Source organism: Entelurus aequoreus, linkage group LG13, assembly GCF_033978785.1.
Source record: "Entelurus aequoreus isolate RoL-2023_Sb linkage group LG13, RoL_Eaeq_v1.1, whole genome shotgun sequence".
NCBI lineage: Eukaryota > Metazoa > Chordata > Actinopteri > Syngnathiformes > Syngnathidae > Entelurus > Entelurus aequoreus.
Window position 1 is genome coordinate 50,041,206 of NC_084743.1, and position 23,197 is coordinate 50,064,402.

At 36.2% G+C, this 23,197-nt stretch overlaps 1 protein-coding gene across 1 annotated transcript; it reads left to right on the top strand.

Moving 5' to 3' along the window:
• Nucleotides 1–2,384: 2,384 nt before the first annotated feature.
• On the top strand, nt 2,385–23,108 carry LOC133663475 (solute carrier family 25 member 36-A). Its single transcript, XM_062067960.1, has 7 exons — nt 2,385–2,833; nt 9,475–9,639; nt 13,248–13,325; nt 15,270–15,370; nt 17,097–17,163; nt 19,790–20,079; nt 20,160–23,108. Exons 1-7 carry the CDS (start codon nt 2,793–2,795, stop codon nt 20,351–20,353), a joined length of 936 nt encoding a protein of 311 aa, XP_061923944.1. The 5' UTR covers nt 2,385–2,792; the 3' UTR covers nt 20,354–23,108.
• Nucleotides 23,109–23,197: the final 89 nt, after the last annotated feature.

Genomic DNA, 23,197 nt, shown 5'->3' on the forward strand with positions numbered 1-23,197 from the left:
TGCATTTGAAACAATTGTATTGTTGATAATAGAGGTAATTAATCTTATTATTCATTATTAATAGTGCTATTTATATTGGTATTTTTATTGCTCCATTTGTAGCGCAATATTGTTCATTGTCATTTCTGTGTTATTATTTACTTCACTAAGTGCTTCTTTGCTATCACTTTTCATATCGTATGTGCTGATGATGTTCTGTTGTTGTTGTAATTGTTGTTGTTGTTGTTGTTGTCTCTGTCTTGTCCCCTTTTTGTCCCCTTTTATTCTCTTTCTATCCCCTCCTTCTCCGGTCCGGCTGCGCCAAACATTAATATAAATCCATTTAATAAAGTCAAATACAAATAAGGCAACAAGAGAAGTATCCCACACTTCTCTTTTGTAAAATAAATCTGTAAAGCAAATATGGACATCTACTTTTGTACATCAACAATTTGATTTCCCTGAGTAGCTGGACAGGACAAAAAAACTAAAAAATAATAATATATATATATATATATGGGCAGCACGGTGGACCAGGGGTTAGTGCATGTGCCTCACAATACAAAGGTCCTGAGTATTCTATAGGTTCAATCCTGGGCTCGGGATCTTTCTGTTTGGAGTTTGCATGTTCTCCCCGTGACTGCGTGGGTTCCCTCCGGGTATTCCGGCTTCCTCCCACCGCCAAAAACATGCACCTGGGGATAGGTTGATTGGCAACACTAAAAATGGTCCATAGTGTGTGAATGTGAGTGTGAATGTTGTCTGTCTATCTGTGTTGGCCCTGCGATGAGGTGGCGACTTGTCCAGGGTGTACCCCGCCTTCCGCCCGACCCCGAAGGGAATAAGCGGTAGAAAATGGATGGATGGGATATTAGGGGTGTGGGAAAAAATCGATTCGAATTCGAATCGCGATTCTCACGTTGTGCGATTCAGAATCGATTCTAATTTTTAAAAAATTGATTTTTTATTTATTTATTTATTTAGTATTTTTTATTTTATTTATTTTTTATTTTTTTATTAATCAATCCAACAAAACAATACACAGTAATACCATAACAATGCAATCCAATTCCAAAACCAAACACGACCCAGCAACACTCAGAACTGCAATAAACAGAGCAATTGAGAGGAGACACAAACACGACACAGAACAAACCAAAAGTAGTGAAACAAAAATGAATATTATCAACAACAGTATCAATATTAGTTACAATTTCAACATAGCAGTGATTAAAAATCCCTCATTGACATTATCATTAGGCATTTATAAAAAAAAAAGAACAATAGTGTCACAGTGGCTTACACTTGCATCGCATCTCATAAGCTTGACAACACACTGTGTCCAATATTTTAACAAAGATGAAATAAGTCATATTTTTGGTTCATTTGATAGTTAAAACAAATTTACATTATTGCAATCAGTTGATAAAACATTGTCCTTTACAATTATAAAAGCTTTTTACAAAAATCTACTACTCTGCTTGCATGTCAGCAGACTGGGGTAGATCCTGCTGAAATCCTATGGATTGAATGAATAGAGAATCGTTTTGAATCGGGAAAAAAATCGCTTTTGAATCGAGAATCGTGTTGAATTAAAAAAAAAAATCGATTTTGAATCGAATCGTGACCCCAAGAATCAATATTGAATCGAATCGTGGGACACCCAAAGATTCACAGCCCTAATATATATATAGATATAGATACTTCATCTTTAGATTTTTTGATTTCAGAGGATGTATATATAAATAATTCCTACAATCCTAATTTTACATTTTGTATCTTGCATTCATTCTAAGAATGTTACTAGAGATACTTGACAGTTTTTCTAGTTAGACACAATCATGTTTACATTAAAATTATTTCAATGAATAATATTAAAAAGGTAAATATTGTCTGACAAGAAGAAACTGAAAAAGTATATTCAATAAGAACGCCAAATGAGCCCTTTTAAACTAATGTTAGTGGGGATTCGACAAATGCGGGGTCAAGGTTCATCGGCAGTCCAAAGTCCCGGGTTGGACAAACCCGTATCAGACTAATGTAGGCTTTCACAAAAGTGGGTATTCTGACATGAAATAGAAGACACAAGGTTAACATTTACCTCATTTAAGGAGCTTTATGTAATCTGATTAGTAAACGTGCTCTGCTTTCTGCTGCAAAAAAAATGTTTGATCAAATGCAAGAATGCATATACATCAATAGTGTGCATATATGTTCAATAATACTAGTTAGTATGTCTGCAATAACTAGTGACGCTGGCAGCGGCGTGACTAGAAGTAACAATGAGGTCAGGCGTGTAGGAGCTGGCAGATGAGCTTTGCCCTTCAAAAAAAAAAAAAAGCGCTATCACGTGAAGAAGAAGTGAGGGGGCGGGTCTACCGGAGCCTTCAGCCAATCACCGCCTCCGTCTTTTACTTTCCCATTCAACCATTAATAGGGCTTTCACAGTCAGGTCGGGTCGTGTTCACCGCTTGCTGTCACGAGTAACGGGGCGACAGCTAGAAACACATCGTATACCACGATGAAGTATCGTACCGTTTGCAAACGTGGCGGTGTAAATCTGTCGCCGTGATATCGATTTTTTTTTAATTGTTTCTACCCACTGGAAGACTGCTAGCTTCGCTGGCTAGCTAGCTAGGTAGCTATTGCACAGCATCGTTTGTTCCCCGCCACTGACCTCCACAACAATACAGCGTTAGAGTATTTTTTTTTTTTAGCAAAGTGGGGCTTTTTGTCATTGACCCGCCTCGACACCCACGCTACAGTTGTCTCCCTTGTGCTTGCCCGTGGACGGTTCCCGAATATGAGACAAAATGAGTCAAAGAGACACCATAGTTCATCTTTTTGCAGGAGGGTGAGTACGTTTATGATTAGGAGCTAGCTAGCTGCACGCCATTGCTATCCTTGCTAGTGATCCTAATTCCACGCGTGTCTAGTGTTTGGTGTGTTTTTACTTGCTTTGCCATGTGTCACCTTGCTTTTTATCACTGTGACTTTGCGCCCGCTAGCATCCCATCTATTACACGATCTGAGAGTGCATTGTTTTATAACTTGTGTCATCAACGGTTGTTACGACACTGACGCAAAACAAAAGTGTTGGAATTCGACTGATGTAATGCAACAGTGGATGTTACTAATCTAGGGGTGTGTTTATGCTCTCCACAAAACTCCCCCCGGAGCTCTTATTATCCTAAAAAAATGGATAAAAGCACGTACATGTCTTGCTTTGACTGACGTGGGACAAAAACTTTGTTGGCAACTTGTATCTCAGCTTTGGTGTTAAAATGACGGCAGCTAATCTTGTGTAGCCGACCAAGTAAATAGAAATAAATATTATTGTTATTTATTTTTTTATTAAATCAACATAAAAAACACAAGATACACGTACAATTAGTGCACCAACCCCCAAAAACCTCCCTCTCCCATTTACACTCATACACACAAAAGCTGTTGTTCCTTTCTGTGTGTGCTGCTGGTCCACTAACATTTTCATTACCGTATTTTTCGGACTATAAGTCACTGTTTTTTTCATAGTTTGGCCGGGGGTGCGACTTATACTCAGGAGCGACTTATGTGTGAAATTATTAACACATTACCGTAAAATATCAAATAATATTATTTAGCTCATTCACGTAAGAGACTAGGCGTACAAGATTTCATCGGATTTAGCGATTAGGAGTGACAGATTGTTTGGTAAACGTATAGCATGTTCTATATGTTATAGTTATTTGAATGACTCCTACCATAATATGTTACGTTAACATACCAGGCACGTTCTCTGTTGGTTATTTATGCGTCATATAACGTACACTTATTCAGCCTGTTGTTCACTATTCTTTATTTATTTTAAATTGCGTTTCAAATGTCTATTCTTGGTGTTGGGTTTTATCAAATACATTTCCCCAAACAATGCGACTTATGCTCCAGTGCGACTTATATATGTTTTTTTCCTTCTTTATTATGCATTTTCGGCCGGTGCGACTTATACTCCGAAAAATACGGTAATTACTATTTTTTATGTAATTGTTTTTTATATTGTTTTACTTTCTTTTTTATTCAAGAAAATGCTTTTAATTTATTTATTTAATTTAATTTACAGGTTGTCAATGAAATTAGATTGTTTAAAAGGTTTCTTAAAACCAGGTCCAGTCCAGATTATGTCCATGTCGAACTCAGCAACACACACCTTCATTTATGTCCACTGAAAATTAGGGAACACAACAACAGATTGCATATAATCTATAAACAAAGTTAAATTTTCAAAATAAGCATTTATGTACAGTCCAGATTATGTCCAGGTCAGACTCAGCAACACACACCTTCATTTATGCACACTCAAATTAGGGAACACAACAGATTGCATATAATCTATAAACAAAATTACATGTTCAAAATAAGCATTTGAGGACTTTCCATCTTTTTTTATGTTTTTTGGCATCATTATCGGTTTCAACCATATAACGTTCTAAAGTTAAAAAATACTGAATAAATGTTTTAAAGAAAGTAATACAAAAGTGTTGGAATTCGACTGATGTAACATAACAGTGGATGTTACTAATCTAGGGATGTGTTTATGCTCTCCACAAAACTCCCCCCGGAGCTCTTATTATCCTAAAAAAATGGATAAAAGCGCGTAAATTTCTTGCTTTGACTGACGTGGGACAAAAACTTTGTTGGCAACTTGTATCTCAGCTTTGGTGTTAAAATGACGGCAGCTAATCTTGTGTAGCCGACCAAGTAAACAGAAATAAATATTATTGTTATTTTTTTAAATTAAATCAACATAAAAAACACAGGATACACTTACAATTAGTGCACCAACCCCAAAAAACCTCCCTCCCCCATTTACACTCATACACACAAAAGGGGTTGTTTCTTTCTGTTATTAATAGTCTGGTTCCTACAATATAGAACAATACAGTCTGCAAGGGATACACATGATTGTGTGTGCTGCTGGTCCACTAACATTTTCATTACCGTATTTTTCGGATTATAAATCGCAGTTTTTTTCATAGTTTGACCGGGGGTGCGACTTATACTCAGGAGCGATTTATGTGTGAAATTATTAACACATTACCGTAAAATATCAAATAATATTATTTAGCTCATTCACGTAAGAGACTAGACGTATAAGATTTCATGGGATTTAGCGATTAGGAGTGACAGATTGTTTGGTAAATGTATAGCATGTTCTATATGTTATAGTTATTTGAATGACTCTTACCATATGTTACGTTAACATACCAGGCACGTTCTCTGTTGGTTATTTATGCGTCATAACGTGCACTTATTCAGCCTGTTGTTCACTATTCTTTATTTATTTTAAATTTCCTTTCAAATGTCTATTTTTGGTGTTGGGTTTTATCAAATAAATTTCCCCAAAAAATGCGACTTATACTCCAGTTCGACTTATATATGTTTTTTTTCCTTCTTTATTATGCATTTTCGGCCGGTGCGATTTATACTCCGGAGCAATTTATACTCCGAAAAATACGGTAATTACTATTTTTTATGTAATTATTTTTATATTGTTTTACTTTCTTTTTTTATTCAAGAAATGTTTATTTATTTATTTATCTTATTTTATTTTATTTACAGGTTGTCAATGAAAGTAGATTGTTTAAAGGGTTCTTAAAACCAGGTCCAGTCCAGATTATGTCCAGGTCGGACTCAGCAACACACACCTTCATTTATGTACACTGAAAATTAGGGAACACAACAACAGATTGCATATAATCTATAAACAAAATTATATTTTCAAAATAAGCATTTATGTACAGTCCAGATTATGTCCAAGTCGGACTGAGCAACACACACTTTCATTTATGTACACTCAAATTAGGGAACACAACAGATTGCATAGAATCTGTAAACAAAATTACATTACATTACCTACTCAGTGGCCTAGTGGTTAGAGTGTCCGCCCTGAGATCGGTAGGTTGTGAGTTCAAACCCCGGCTGAGTCATACCAAAGACTATAAAAAAAAATGGGACCCATTACCTCCCTGCTTGGCACTCAGCATCAAGGGTTGGAATTGGGGGTTAAATCACCAAAATGATTCCCGGGCGTGGCACCGCTGCTGCCCACTGCTCCCCTCACCTCCCAGGGGGTGAACAAGGGGATGGGTCAAATGCAGAGGACAAATTTCACCACACCTAGTGTGTGTGTGACAATCATTGGTACTTTAACTTTAACTTAATTTTCAAAATAAGCATTTGAGGACTTCCCACCTTTTTTTATGTTTTTTGGCATCGTTATCGGTTACAACCATATAACTTTCTTTAAAGTTAAAAAATACTGAATAAATGTTTTAAAGAAAGTAATACAAAAGTGTTGGAATTCGACTGATGTAACGTAACAGTGGATGTTACTAATCTAGGGGTGTGTTTATGCTCTCCACAAAACTCCCCCCGGAGCTCTTATTATCTTAAAAAAATGTATAAAAGAGCGTAAATTTCTTGGTTTGACTGACGTGGGACAAAAACTTTGTTGACAACTTGTATCTCAGCTTTGGTGTTAAAATAACGGCAGCTAATCTTGTGCAGCCGACCAAGTAAAATGTGTTGTTCAGAAGTAGATCTGATTGTTTTTATTTTTTAATTTATTCTTGCATATTTTTTGGTAAACCCACACACAGTCGTCACACGTCAAATATTATTTTCTTATACATATTAGGGCTGTCAAACCATTAAAATAGTGAATTGCGATTAATCGCAGTTTGTTCATATTTAAGTCAAAATTAATTTGCAATTAATCGCTGATAGATATAATTTTTCATCATTAATAAATGCACCCTAAACAAACAGTTTTGATGTTTTTAATACCATGTCTGGACAATTAGTTTGCTTTAATGACATCTGTTTTAAACATTATGCTTTTTTAGCAGCTCAACACAAAATGGGCATTAACCCCCCCTTAATAAAAGTGTGTGTGTGTGTGTGTGTGTGTGTGTGTGTGTGTGTGTGTGTGTGTGTGTGTGTGTGTGTGTGTGTGTGTGTGTGTGTGTGTGTGTGTGTGTGTGTGTGTATATATATTAGGGTTGTACAGTATACCGGTATTGGTATAGTACCGCAATACTAATCAATCATATTCTGTACTATACCGCCGATAAAAAGTACCGGTACCCAAATTTGTGGTATCATCCAAAACTAATGTAAAGCATCCAAACAACAGAAGAATAAGTGATTATTACATTTTAACAGAAGTGTAGATAGAACATGTTAAAAAAGAAAGTAAGCAGATATTAACAGTAAATTAACAAGTAGACTATTAATACATTTTCTACCACTTGTCCTTTATAATTTTGACAAAATAAAATAATGGAAAATGACACAATATGTTGCTGCATATGTCAGCAGACTAAATTAGGAGCCTTTTTTTTGCTTAGTACTAAAAGACAAGTTGTCTTGTATGTTCACTATTTTATTTAGGGACAAATTTGTAATAAGAAACATACCGGTATGTTTAATGTACCGTAAGATTTTTTGTTGAAATAAAGCCAATAATGCAATTTTTTGTGGTACCCTTTATTTATAAAGTACCGGTATCAAAATATTGGTATCGGGACAACACTCAAATAAATGTGTGTGTGTCTCAGCATTTTTATGGCTTTATTTTTAATAGAACATTTTATGGTACATTAAACATGTTTCTTACTACAATCAAAGAACACTTTTGGCATTAAATAACAGTAAACATACAAGACAACTTCACTTTTAGTAGTAAGTAACCAAAGAGGTTACAAAGGCTCCTAATTTGGTTGCTGACGTATGCAGTAACATATTGTGTCATTTCCAATGTATGTATTATTTCGTCAAAATCAAGTGGTAGAAAATAGATGGATGGATTAATAATCGACCTGTTCATTTTGTGTTCATATTGGATCCTTTACGTACGTTTTGGGTGATACTACAAATCCAAGACCCAGTAGTTACAGGGTCATACATTGGTCATAATTAAAATTATCCTGTGTCCAGGGATGTATTTCCTGTGTTTATAAACAATGAAAGAAGACAAAAAATGTTGTGATAATCAAAAGAATCGATATAATCATTGTAGTATCGACTATATACAGGTTTTCTACTCGGTGTCTTTACAGTCGATATTTGTAAAGCTACACCCATTTTGGTTACATTCAGAACCGTAGCGTGCTGTTAGTGGTTAGCTATTGTATCCTCCTTCAATGTATAGCGAAGCATATTAGGCTATTCCTCGTCCTGCAGGGATGACACTTATAAGAATCATAATTTATTTGTCGCAGTGGAGGGTAGGATTAGTGGCTTAGAAGTTAGTAACTAAAACATTGTGGATGGACTTTAGCTGCTAGCTATGTTTTATAGCACTACTTGCAAAGCGGCGCTTCAGTGTTTATAGCTCCACCTTTCTCGTTAGTTCTTAAGCCAAAATACGTAAATTCTCCCTCTTCTTTCTCCACACTATTTCAGGTTGCAAGTGATCTGTGCGTGTGTTGACTCGCTACATACGCCGCGGTGCGCCACCAGGTGCATGAAAAAAAGCACTGGTATTTTTCAAAGGCAGTATTATACCTTTTTAATTCAATAGTACAGCTGTACTTAATTAGTACTGGCATACTGTGCAAACCCTTAGTCCAAATCAATCGCCCCCAATCAATATCGACTAATTTTCGTGTAAAACATGCAATCGACCATTGCCAATTAATGTCTTTTAATGTCGATCACACACAGTGATCTCGTCTGGATGATACTTATTTATTTTATGGCCCCCTGGTTGACAAGCTATCAGATGTTTCTCCATACACAGTGTGGAGCCATTCCCCTAACATAATGATCAGCTCCATTGCGGCAAATAAACAGAATTTCGGTATTGTGGCCGTTGATTGGCCGAGCCTCATGCAACATTCCTATATTGGATTAAATTAGGTTAAAGGTGACTAGAGGGTGTTATTTCATGTCTACGGGGCTGTCATAGTGGTAAAATGCCTGTTTAGAGGGTCCTAAACACGTTTTAAATGCTCTATCCATAAATATATTTGATTTTTTATTAATGATTCCTACTTTGATTTCTACTTTATTGCGATAATTTCCGGAACCAATTAACAGTGATAAACAAGGGACGGCTGAATGTTATATATTATGTTCATAACATCTGTTTAGCCATACTTTTATTTTAAGGGAATTGTCTGCATCTGTTCGACTCTTTTCAATTTTGCTAACAGTGAATAACATCTGCTGTTGTTTTCACGTTCCTAAATGCAATAGGCCACCATTTGACAGTGGCCTTGGACAAAAGCTTGTTGTTGTTTTCCAAGACACATTCAATTTCTCCGGTTGTGGCCTGGCTGCAATGCCACGGATCTTTCAAATTCCGCTAACACGGGTTACATACTTTACCCACAATTGTGAATGCTTACACTTGCAGTAAAAAAAAAACAATTTAGGTCTATTACAGCTACAGTAGACCTCATTATGTATTGCTGGATATCTAACCTCAAGCCTGTTCTATCCGTCTACCAGATGTGGGGGCACCGTTGGAGCCATATTGACTTGTCCACTGGAAGTCGTGAAGACACGTCTGCAGTCATCATCAATCAGTTTCTATGTGTCCGAGGTTCAGCTGAGTACCGTTAATGGGGCAAGTGTGGCCCGCATGTCCCCACCAGGTCCCCTGCACTGCCTCAAGTGAGTCTTCATTTATTGTATTTCATTGATCAGTCCTGTTTCCTCCCTCTCTGCTATCAAAGGAGATTAGGCTTCAGTTAATGTTTGCTTAAGTCAGCGTGTGTCTGGCTTAGGGTTGTACAGTGTACCGGTCCTAATATAGTGGCGCTCCGTGGTGACGTTGCTTGTAATATGAGCCGAGGCGCATGTTGAGTGAGTCAACACGCACACACAGAGTGCATACAAGCGGCAACATAATGGAGAAAGAAGATCAAGAATGGACGTATTTTTGCTTTAAAACGAACATTGAAGTACAGGTCACCTTGTGACCTGTACTTAGCGCCATGCTAGCAGCTAACGGGCTACGATAGACTGACCATACGTCCTCTTTTCACCGGACATGTCCTCTTTTACGAAGCATGTCAGGGCGGAGTTTCTTAAATGCCTCAAATGTCCGGCATTTTGAGTTAGGGTTGCGTGTATTTTCAATGTACGTTCAGGGTTAAGAAGGGGTTAGAAACAAAACAAATTGAGCGCAGCAGCATTCGTGAGGGAGGGGCAGAGACAGAGAGAGCGAGAGAGTTATGATAAACGCGCATGCGTCGCCAGGCTCTGCTTTTTTTTCCATAGATTTATCATATATAATTTTTTGTTATCTATAGCAGGGGTGTCAAAAGTGTGCCCCGGAGGCCATTTACGGCCCACAGCTAATGTTTTAAAGGCCCACGGCACATTCTAAAAATACTATTAAAATAAACAAAAACATAACAAAAGTGAAATAAAAAAGCTTAAAGGTTAAATGTAATTTAGAAAAAGTTGCAATGTTGACTAATAAAACAAAGCTGTTTTTCTTTCTTTCAAACTGTCATTGCTCAAAACATAATGAATCAATATCAATGTTATTATGAATTATTGACCTATCCAAGGTTCCGAATACTTCACATCAAATATTCCACTAAGAAAAATATTTTTGGTGGAAGATTTTGCAAATTTGGTAAATAAATAACCCAAACATTTATATTTTGTTGTTTTCTTACTGTACCGAAAATGAACCGAACCGTGACCTCTAAACCGAGGTACGTACCGAACCTAAATTTTTGTGTACCATTACACCTCTAGAGCAGTGGTTCTCAAATGGGGGTACGTGTACCCCTGGGGGTACTTGAAGGTATGCCAAGGGGTACGTGAGATTTTTTTAAAATATTCTAAAAATAGCAACAATTAAAAAATCCTTTATAAATGTATTTATTGAATAATACTTCAACAAAATATGAATGTAAGTTCATAAACGGAACATCAAATCAAGAAGGCTATTCCATTCATTACCATAAACCCAGAGTTTCCCCCATGCCATGATGGTTTGACCCTCACTAAAATGTCTGTCAAAAAGAAATGCAACAATGCAATATTCAACGTTGACAGCTAGATTTTTTTTGGACATGTTCCATAAATATTGATGTTAAAGATTTATTTTTTTGTGAAGAAATGTTTAGAATTAAGTTCATGAATCCAGATGGATCTCTATTACAATCCCCAAAGAGGGCACTTTAAGTTGATGATTACTTCTATGTGTACAAATCTTTATTTATAATTGAATCACTTGTTTATTTTTCAACAAGTTTTTAGTTGTTTTTATATCTTTTTTTCCAAATAGTTCAAGAAAGACCTCAACAAATGAGCAATATTTTGCACTGTTATACAATTTAATAAATCAGAAACTGATGACATAGTGCTGTATTTTACTTCTTTATCTCTTTTTCTCAAACAAAAATGCTTTGCTCTGATTAGGGGGTACTTGAATTAAAAAAATGTTCACAGGGGGTACATCACTGAAAAAAGGTTGAGAACCACTGCTCTAGAGGATACAACATTTAACCGCTAACAGCAAGCTAGTGATCCTGAATGTAAACAAGTGGGTGTATCTATACAAATATCAAGTGCAACGATACTAAGTCCAACAGCCGTATATAGTCAATACTAGAATAATTACGTCAATATTTTTTGTTATTACAAAATGTTTTGTTATCTTTGTTATTGTTCATGAACTCAGGAAAAAAGTCCCTGGAAAAGGAGGACTCTAAGTATGACTAACATATGACCCTGTAACTACTTGGTATTGGATCAATACGCAAATTTACGATGCTATATTTTCCAGACTATAGACCGCACCGGTATATAAGCTGCACCCACTAAATTTTTGAAGAAAAACAGGTTTTTCCTTATATTAGCCGCGCTAGACTATAAGCTATATGGATGTTGTGGAATGAGTTATTTACACAGAACTATTTTGTAAATGTTTTATTTACATACCATAACACGGCAGTAAACCGGCTGATCAAACAGAGCAGAAGTCATCGTCATGGAACCACTATCTGATGAAGCTAGCTCTCCAATCAGCTAAACAGACCCAATAACTCCACAATGATGTTTTGGTGAATTTACGAAACTGAAACAATACAAAAAGAATGCCACTATAAGTTAATACTATTAAAGACACTTGTAAATGTGTTAGCATATTAACTAATACTAACAACTCTAGCTTGATTACATTATCATAGCACATACACATACGCAAGAGAACACTACTATCAAACGTGATGTTTTTTTAAGTATGAATTGTTTTAGTTTCATTGTAAAACTTACAAACGTTGCTTGAAGTGTTGAATGAAGAAACTATGCGAGTAAATGGACGACAAGTAGACAGAACGGCACTTCTACTTCCAGTTCAAGGCACTGAACAAAAGGAAATACTATAGACCAGGGCTATTTAACTACATAATGAAGAGGGCCGAAGTTTCAAGAGTCAAAGGGCGTAGTGGCCGGACATCAAAAGTTGGATGTTTTGTCAGAAATTTCCTGCGCAGGTTATATTCCTTTGAGATTGAGTTTACTTAATTGCAAACTAGACACATTGGCTTTCACAATGCACTGTCAATAAATTAATTATTCTGCCCTCGCTATTCGATTCCAGCATGTGCAGCTGCATAGATAGTTAACAGCATTAAGAAATAGAAGCTCCAGAAGTTCTGTTGAGGATTGATGTTCCTTCTTTTGAAATCTTTTTCTCCCTCAGTTTTTTTTTTACACTTCTTCCTTCATTTAGATTAGTAAGACTGAAAATATAAACATAAAATAAACATTACAAAAGTATTTATTTATTTTTCACGTTTTTATTACCATGACTGGACTATTAGTTTGCTTTAGTGAAATGTTTTTTTTTAACATTGTTTTTTTAAACAGCTCAACACAACAAAGACAAACACACTTTTAATTAGTTATTTTTACCTGCAATGCAGCGCATATTTTGATTTTGTAGAAATTCAAAATCAAAAATCACACCACGATTGATATGATCATGGTGTGATTGTTGTTTGGTAATGTAATCTGTGATTTTACTACCTGAACAAATGCTTCTGATACTTTGTAGATTATTTTATTTGTATTATCAGGTGTGTCACCTACTGACCTGGATAGATGTTTCCATCTTATATGATTAGCCTCCTATATTGTTTTACTATTACACTGTTTTGAGATCCCTTTTTTAAAGGAATATTCCTCTGTATGATGTAATGTGTGTAAATATGAAATGTTGATGGTAGTCATATTACTCCTTGTCCATGTGTTTTCAGATTAATATTAGAGAAAGAAGGACCCCGCTCACTCTTCAGAGGCTTGGGACCGAATTTGGTGGGTGTCGCACCTTCCAGGTAAGACGAGAGCATTTTCCTTTTTAAATTTTTTTTTTTGTATCAGCAGCATTGTGAGCCTCTGTGTAAAAACAGAAATACTATCAATTGGTTTGCATTGTATTTAACTTGATATTTTTTATGTAATCTAACAAGATTACAAAATGTGTTGTTGTAATTAGCATGTTTGTGTATTTAGACAGTCACAATTCTGCAATTGCAGGGGTAATGTGTAAACTGATCAAATATCTTTGTTCAGTCATCCTTTGGTATGTGGTAGGGATTTAATATGACACTTTCATATCACTGTAATAATGACCAAAATTATCATGGTTATATTATTATCACAATATTGTTGACTGTGTCCCAAAAGTAGGCTACTTACACTCACTAAAATCAAGAAATCATCCAAACGGTGCTTAAATATATAATAAACAACAGCCACACAATATATATCTTCATATTTACCACTGTCTTAAGAAAACACAGCTCATATGTTCAATGTGTACAATTGAATAGTTTAGTTGCGCAGACAGTAATGTGTTTGTTTATATTGGGGTATGTCGTTTCTTAATGGGGAAAGACGTTGTCTGTTGTTTTCATGTTAGCATTCAAGATGGCTAGGGATTATGCTAGTTGCCAGTCAGTAAATAGCGCCACAAGCTGCTATCTCGCTCTCTTATCCAGAAAATGAGCGGCATCACCAGTCCGGTAGTTTATCAAATGGCAGTTATCAATCACGCCTTCACGACAAATGTAAATTTAAACGGTAATACTAACCCTGTGGAGTTCTTATGTGGTGTTTCATTAATACCGGTAATTGCATCCCTAGTAAGGCTGTAACAAAATGATTATTATCGCAATATTGTTGAATGTGCGCAAAAAGTACTTAAACACACTGAAATCTTTTGACCCAGTTATTGTTTTTCTTAAAATCACTAATATAAATAAACACACAGTTAGAAAACCCACTGTTTTGCATGTTTAGTGTTTGGTATGCTTCACTGATAGTGTTTTAATCTTAGTATTTTATTTATTTTACTGGTTGAGCTGTTTATCGTTACATCTCTAATCCCTAGTATGTGAATATAATGTATTTCCTTTCAGCTTATGTGTACACTAACTGACAATTATAACAAGAGCTGTGCAAAAACATTTACGTTCCTTTTGGAAATGATGATTAGAAAATGAGTTGACATACATTGTTGTCTTCTACAGGCAATGTTGTATGATTTAAAAATGTTTAAATTCCACCAAGATTGGTAACATAATTTATGCAGTATGTGAATTGTTTTTCTAACAATTTCAAAAAACGAGTAATGGTCCTCGATTAGAGCTAGACCTCATCATTGATTAACACAACTTTTTCAACTAGCAATCAACTAATGTTCAGCCGAAAGAGGAAATCCCCATAAATGTGTTTTGCAAACCCTGCTCACATCAGTGAGCCCAGTCGTCATTTATTATCATTAGTGTGGTCATGATAAGAGCAAAGTGGTAGCTAATGACGGGCACCTGCAAGTGACATTGCTTAGCATTTGTTGAGTGTTTGCTGGCATGAAGCAACAAATGACTGCATTGCGGGTTGTGGTGTTTTTGTGCTATGATGTAAATCACTAAGTGTATATTGACTGTGCTATTTATGTGAGAAGGTAAAAGGAGAATGAATAAAGTAAAAACAGTATGAAATTGTCTTTTAGCGAAAAGCAATATACAATGATACAAGCTCTAAAATCTTGCGAAATAAATATATACTAGTCTAGTGTAAATAAAGAGCTTGGTTTGTATTAACAGCTTATGTGTTGAACTTTTAAATTCCATGAATGAAACATTACATTGAATTAATGGGTGGGCAATATTAGCCGATTAAAGCACATGCTTGGATGAGAATAATTCCTTTCACAAAGTATGCCTTGTTTTGCCTCATCTAGATGTTTATTCATTCACCCTTTTTTGTCTCAACAGAGCAATCTACTTCGCTGCTTACTCAACAGCCAAAGAGAAATTGAACAGTGTGCTGGAACCTGACTCCACTCAGGTTCACATGGTCTCAGCTGCAATGGCAGGTAACTACTATGTCACAGTCGGGACACCTCTACTAGCTCATTAATGTACGCCATCTGAGTGGCCGTTTACAAAAATTAGAAATAAAAATGCAGAGTAAAGCGGACTGGATTGGTATCTTGCGGGTAAGCTTTTAAAGAAATAGTTAGGTTCACACCTAGGGATGTAACGATATAAAAATGTAATACCACTGTTTTCGTGACCAAAATTATCACTGTTATTTTTTTTTTCACAGTAATGCCTATAGTGCTCAAAAGTGACTTAAACACACACAACTGAATTATTTTGACCAAGTTAGTTTTTTTTTTTAAATAACTAAAATAAATAGACCCACAATTTTTTATTTTCCATGTTTTGTGTTTATGCTTCACTGATAGTATTTTAGTCTTAGTACTTTATCTGTTTCAATGGCTAAGCGTTTATTGTTTTAAATATTTCTTTGTACTTTATTAATTAATGTATTTAAATAACAAGTGTGTAGCAAATAAAATCTCTTATAATTATTTTTTATTATTTCTGACAGATGTGGCGCCCTACTCTGTTCAGCAGTCCTTGAACGCACAATAAAAACACCTTTGTCCTGTATTCCTATGAGTATAGAACAATCACTCTGTACTAAGAGAGCACCGTCTGTAGGTTTTAATGTGCACAATTGAATAGCTTAGTTGTTCAGACAACATTGTGTTTGTACAGGTTTTAATTTGGGTATGTGGATTCTTACGTTCTTAGTTTGATGTCGCTTGTTTATATGTAAGCATATAAACTAGCAAGCTGGCGCCAGTCAGTCCGTGAGTTTATTAAAGTGTAGTTATCATCACATTTTTTTCGATAATTTTAATTTAACACAGTCATACTAACAGTCAGGAGTTTTACCACGGTTTTCATTAATACCGTTTATTGTTACATCCCTAATCACACCTGTGTTGCTTTTTTCAGCCTTCACCTTTTACAGATTATTTGCAGTATCTTTGTGTTGATAGAACTAGATTGTGTTGACCTGTGTTATTTTCAGCCTTCACCTTTTACAGATTATTTGCAGTACCTTTGTGTTGATAGAACTAGATTGTGTTGACCTGTGTTTTGAATAAGGTTGCTTGAAAACCATAGCTTCCCCTTGACAAGTGTGCTAAAACACTTCTTGTGTGTCCATAACCCAGCGGTTATATCTACTGGATAATCCTAATGACCCCTCATAAAATGTAAAATGTCAAAAGGCACGTTTTCAAATCAAGTGCACTTTTGTCTTCCTTTCAAGGTTAGGTTATCTGCCATTTATGTCGCTGTGATCCAGCTAGGGAAGACCCTGTGTGTTATGCATGCTGCTGTAGCTACAGTTTGAATGTCATCGGTGTGTGTAAAGTTGGAGCTCACAGGTTGACTACTGTGCCATTTTTAGCACAGCATGACTCAGATCTTTGAAGCCGAGGTCAGCATTTGTCACAATGACTCCCCACACTGACGAAGGTTATGTGCGGCAGTCTGAGACCTGTGGCTGCAGTGACAGGTGGAAGGGTTTTGAAAGATAATTCAATTTGTCTGTCAATTTAAATTCTAACACATAAAAAATAGTTTTTTTTTAAAGCTTATTTCATTACTTAAATTGGGGTTCACAATCGTAGGGATCCACATTAGCATGATTTCTACTAGGTAAACATTGCTGGCGGAGAGGTTATTTTGTCAATGGCAGTATATCAGGCTGAATTCCTTTTCCTTTTTTCCTTTTGGCAGGTTTTACAGCCATTACTGCAACCAATCCAATATGGCTTATAAAGACCCGTCTACAGCTGGATGCCAGGTGAAATTGCTGCCCTAAAATGTAGCCATTTTTTATTTAATGCAATGTGACATTCAGTGTGTTCTTTATCTCACCATAAAAGATCTTCATGAAAACATATTCTGTATCATTTCACTTGTTTCCCACAGACCTGCCATGTACTTATGGCATTGGGTTTGGTTTGTGTCAAACCAGCAACTTGCTCAGTTACATTTTTCTAAGCAAAAAATATAACAATAACATACGGCTAGCTTATGTTACCATTAGTGGTTTAACAGCACACATTTGTTTTACAATTGTCTATATTTTTCACAATTATTAAGCTTATGTAATTTTAAAAAATGCCCGGCCTGGATGAAATAATTAGTGTTTATGACAGTCACTCATTCTTTCTTGTCAACACTTACACACAGGGAGCGTGTGCACACATACAAAAGAAGTCCCAGAAAAACAAACAATTTGCAAACCTATTGTTTTTATGATGAATGAATATACATTCAATAACCGCTAACGTTAAGCTATCCAAATTGCTATTATTAGCTAACACCCAAAGCTGATGCGTGTGCATGTGTTACGTACGTACGTATTTACATCATAAGGTTACAGAATAAGAGTGCGGGCTATACTGCAGGCTTTCCCCTAGATTGCACAGATACCTGTGGTGGTGGGGGCATGGCTATGGGTGTGGTCAATATGACATCAACACATAATTTGCTATGATGCATATATTTTCTTTAAAAAGGTCAACAAAAAAGTATACATACATTTACAAAAAAACTGTTAATAATAATTAATAGCAACACATTTTTCTTGAATAATATCGTTTTGCCCAATTTTTCAATTGTTGCTGCTTATTGTACAGTGTACTTTGTTGAGACTTTTTCAAGAGTCTAGACTCTAGAGTCTTCTCCAATCCTTTTAATCACTTCAAATCTAACATATATTACTGGTGTTCTTGTAGACTACTCGTGTTTAAAGACTCTTCTGTCGCTATATGCAAGAATGACGTCACGCTTGCTTTGCACCTTTCGCTCCTTAAAAGCCAGCGAAAGTCTACCTCGCAGACACGCTGCCTCTGATCCAGACAATCCCATGTGTCTTGCTTACATCATCGCAAAATCCTGGTATTTTTTTGGCGGGCAAAATTTATGGTGCATCACTCGTCAATAGTGTGCAAATTATATATATATATATACACACACATATATATATATATATATATATATATATATATATATATATATATATATATATATATATATATATATATATATATATATATATATATATCCATTCATACTGTAAACACCTGCTGGTGTTAATGTGTATGTTTGTGTGTTATGATGTTCATTATTCCGATGGTCTGTGAACACACCGGGTTGGCGGAAAATGAGGAAGAGTTGTTGTGTGTCTGGGGAAGCATGGTCATATTTCTTCGAGTATTGATCGATCGATCTTTCTATCCAAGAGAGCACAGTCTGTCGGTTCAGTGTGCACAACTGAATATCATAGTTGCTAAGACAATAATGCATCTATACAAGTTTAGATTGGGAATGTCTTCTTTCAATGGAGAAAGAGGTTCATGTCTCTTGTTTTCATGTTAGCAATTTAGCTAGCACGAGCTTGCTTCTGTAGTATATGAGCCAAAGTGTTACCAATCACGGTTTTTTATATAATTTTGATTTAAAACAGTAATACTAACTGTGGGGTATTTTACCACTGTTTACCATTTTACTGTTTGTTACATCCCTACACCCAAATGCATGAACCTTATGATTTGATGCTTTGGCATTCTAACATGTGAATCCAACTTTGTAACATTTAGAAGTCAGAAGAGTCAAAAATCATCATAGTCAATTTTACGAGTGTTGGTTTATTGCGTGCATGAGCCTTATAAAGCACCTACACCGGTGTAAACTCGATTCCATTGAGGGCCACATGGCAGCTATTGCTGCCCTCAGTGGGCCATTTAAAACAAATAGTGAATATATATGAAAATACTGATATAATTGCCTCATGATATTCTTATGCAATTTCCTATAAATTTGATAATTATATGTTTCACTAACAAACTGGTGGATAACTTGCTTTGAAATCAAAACTCATGTTGACAAGCAGATATTTTTGATAACAAGAAATGCTTGGAATATTTTGTTGCATAGATGTTTGCTTTAAGAAACCAATGACATTCAATAAGAAAGATGAAGTGCTTTAATGATGCGTTTTGAGTAAGACTGTTGTTTAGCATAATGACCTGTTTGTCCAACTAGTTGCAGGCTATTACTGACATTGAAGATAACTTTCATGTGCCTCTTAATATGCAAAGCAGCAATGCCATCTACTGTCTACAGTTGTAACTACAAGCCACTCAGACACCACTATAATAATGTGTTTGTGAGCAAATAGTGCTAAATATTTCTGTGGCGGACCAAATTTATCTGCAGCAAGCCGCCACTAATGAATGAATGGATGAATTTATGGGAATTACTGATATTCTCATCAAAGTATCATATATTTAGGGGGGCAGTGGTATACAATGCTTGTGTGAAGCTCTGGTATGACTTTTGGCTCCAAGCAAATTCTTCATGGACTAAAGGACCAATTTCACATGTGACTCATTTTATGTATCTTCCTGTCTTTGCTTCAGAAATCGAGGAGAGCGACGGATGAATGCGTTGGAGTGTGTGCGGCGTGTGTACCAGTCAGATGGCCTACGGGGCTTCTACAGGGGGATGTCAGCCTCCTATGCGGGCATCTCGGAGACTGTGATCCACTTTGTGATCTATGAAAACATCAAACGACGTCTTTTGGAGGCCAAGGCCCCCCAGAACATGGACGAGCAAGATGAGGTATCCAAGGACGCATCAGACTTTGTGGGGATGATGCTTGCTGCTGCCACTTCCAAGACCTGTGCCACATCCATGGCTTATCCTCATGGTGAGTGTTATTAAACTTTAAATGGGCTTTGTTCTCACTAAATGTCCCTTTAATCTCTGCTGTGTGCTACCCCTCTACAGAAGTGATCCGCACAAGACTACGCGAAGAGGGCACCAAATATCGCTCCTTCTTCCAGACTTTAACAACTATTCCCAAAGAGGAGGGTTTCCGCGCCCTCTACCGCGGCCTCACCACACACTTGGTACGCCAGATTCCCAACACCGCCATCATGATGTGCACCTACGAGCTTGTCGTTTACATCCTGAATGGCTAAAGTCTTCCCTTGTTTAGAAAGCACTTGTAATCCAGCTCCTGTTTAGAGATGGAGAAACAAAACAAAACAAAAAAACCTGCTGGCAGCATGTCGACAGTAGTGAAGATTTTAAAGTGGCAGGTTTACTTTTATCACCAAAGGCACAGGAAAGGTTTAATGACACTCCCATTTGTTTGGGGTGCTGCAGAAAAAAAGAAGCCCTCCCTCCTGCATTCATTTGGTACTATTTTGTTCGACTGTTATATAGTCTATAAATAGCCTAATAAAGCTCAGTGTCAACGTCTTATTTAATTAGCATAAAAGACTAATTACAGTCACACTTCCAATCTAGTGGTTATTAGACAGTTGCCATCGTCACTGACCTATTAAAAAGTAATGCGTTGCTGTGTATCATTCCGGGTGTAGTTGAATTCAAAATGAAGGAAAAACAACAAGCACCTTGCAATTTTGACTCAAATGTCAGAGGGTTGTGAATGTGCCTTGGGCAGAAACAAGATGTAACGGACGTTGCACATCTTTTGTGGGGAGTAGAGGTGGTAGTCTGTGTTGGGTCTGACTTTGTGGATCACCTGTCAGAACTCACCACAGTAAAATGTGAAGAAATGTAGTTGCACACAGGTTGTACACATGGTTTCAGGCACTTAAGGAAACCTTGGTAACTACCTGCTTATTTATATACAGTAGACTTTTTGTCAGGTTTGCAAGCACCTCCTTGGTTTTTGCTTTCCATACATTTAGAGGTATTTCATGCCCATATGAAACCACTGCCTTAGAGGTACGGTAGCTTTTATGCTTGAACAAGATTGATAACATCCCTCAGTATCCTTTAACGGTCATACTGTGTAGCCAAACTAAACCACAATATTACACTGCTAACAACTTCAAACTACTGGAATGTAAATACACTGGTTGAAGTAAAACACTGGCCCATTTTGTTTATGGATAAGTATAAATTGACACATTTTAACAAATTGATATATTGAATATATTTACTTAAATAACGTGATTGTGTTGCATTAGTTTGACTCGATAATGGCAAGCATTTTGTGTAACTCCGCGGGAGAGAACCTTTGCCTTTTAGTTGTGAAAGTATATTTTCCTAACCAGTTGTCATAGTATCTCACCAGTCTTCTTGATAACAATTCAGTCTTATTCAGTTGCGAGGACAATCCTCTCATTCCTGGAGTATTGCGGTTGATAAAATGGAATGGAATATGTCATAAACGCACAATGGTATGGTTTATTTGTTTCAGACATGCTTTACAAGTTACATGAACGATGTTCCTATCCAAGAATATAGCATATACATGTTATCTTGACCAGATAGTCCGTTTTTTTTTTTAAGTGCTATGTTTTATCATTTTTAAAAGAATATAACAAAGCTTATATTTTTCTTTGCATAGTTTTATACATTTCAGTTACAGTGAAGGTTTTTGCTATTCGTATATTTTTTTTAACAAAAAAAAACATTGTGTCACCTTGTCACAAGGATTGATCCATGATCGCAAGACACATATTTAACTAATTTGTGCAATGTTGTCATGTGCTACAATCACCTGTTTTTTGTCTGGTCTGCTGTTCACTTAGTTTGGCTTACACTGACCACAAAAAGAGACAATTCAAACGACCGAGCTTGGGTGGAGTAGCGTTTTTTAGGCTTGCATGTTCGGTTCCAAAACAAAGCCAGATATTGTGAAGAGCTCATTAAATTACACAATTCCATCAACATGCTGTTGATGTGACACAAGTCACTTGGGTTTGCTCTAGTCTCGTACAGCTCGGCTGTGTTAATTGCACGCAAACTTCAAAAAGTCAGATCATGCAAAAACAAATAGAACATCGCAGACTAAATAAGGAGGAGAATGTCATTTTATTTTCCGTGAAATTTACCTTAACTACAAATGTAATTGTGTTTTCTCACTTATATTGTACAGTAAGTCAGAAGTTCATCTTGTGCATCCTCTTCATGCAGTGATTATTTTGCATCTACATTTAAACTGCGTGATTGTGAACGTATGTTTTGTGCGTGCTCGCTTAAATGAAAACCGTGTGTCATTCAGTCATGTCTTGAGTGTGAGAGACGATAGGATTTATGTATGCACTTGATTGAGGAACTACAAGAGAAAGTGTTTTTATCATTTTAAATAAATTGTTGCCTTTTTTCCTGCTGACCCCTTTTTTATGTTGTCGTCGATGAGCCTGCTTAAAGTGTGGCTCTGTCTATGCATTCTGTCATGCCTGTTTTTGTCAAACAAGTCAATAAACTGGAAAGAGTGCAAGTACGTCCATGTGGTCACCAGGTTTTTTGGTTTTGCAATGAGTGTTTTAACCAGCAGGCGGTGGTAGTGACAAAAAGCAGTACACTACCGGAAATAACATGCAAATTTCACTTATAGAAGCCAAGTGGAAAATCCCATTAACACTATGATGGTGGAGATGATCAGTAAATACACATTTTTCAGTTTTATTAATAATTCAGTAGAGTTTTGTTGCCTGACAGCAGTTGGAAGTCCTGATTAAAAGAAATGTGCTACACAATCTGGAAAGACTTACTAAGAACAGACTGGTTTGCTTTCTTACGGGGCATAAAACTTGACAAACTGGAAATTAAATCAACTCAGATTTGTTTGTGTTTCACAGGGCGTATGTCACTTTGCTGTATCCTAGCTTTGTTTTAAAATACAGGGGAATAAAAACCATAAACTGGTGGTTCTTAAACTTTTTTCACTAAGCTTGGGTCTCCCAAGTACCACCATAGTGACCAACATTAAAATACAGTAGTGTAGTAGGCCTAAGTATTCATTAAAACAAGACAAAGGTTTTATTTAACAAGTATATTTAAAA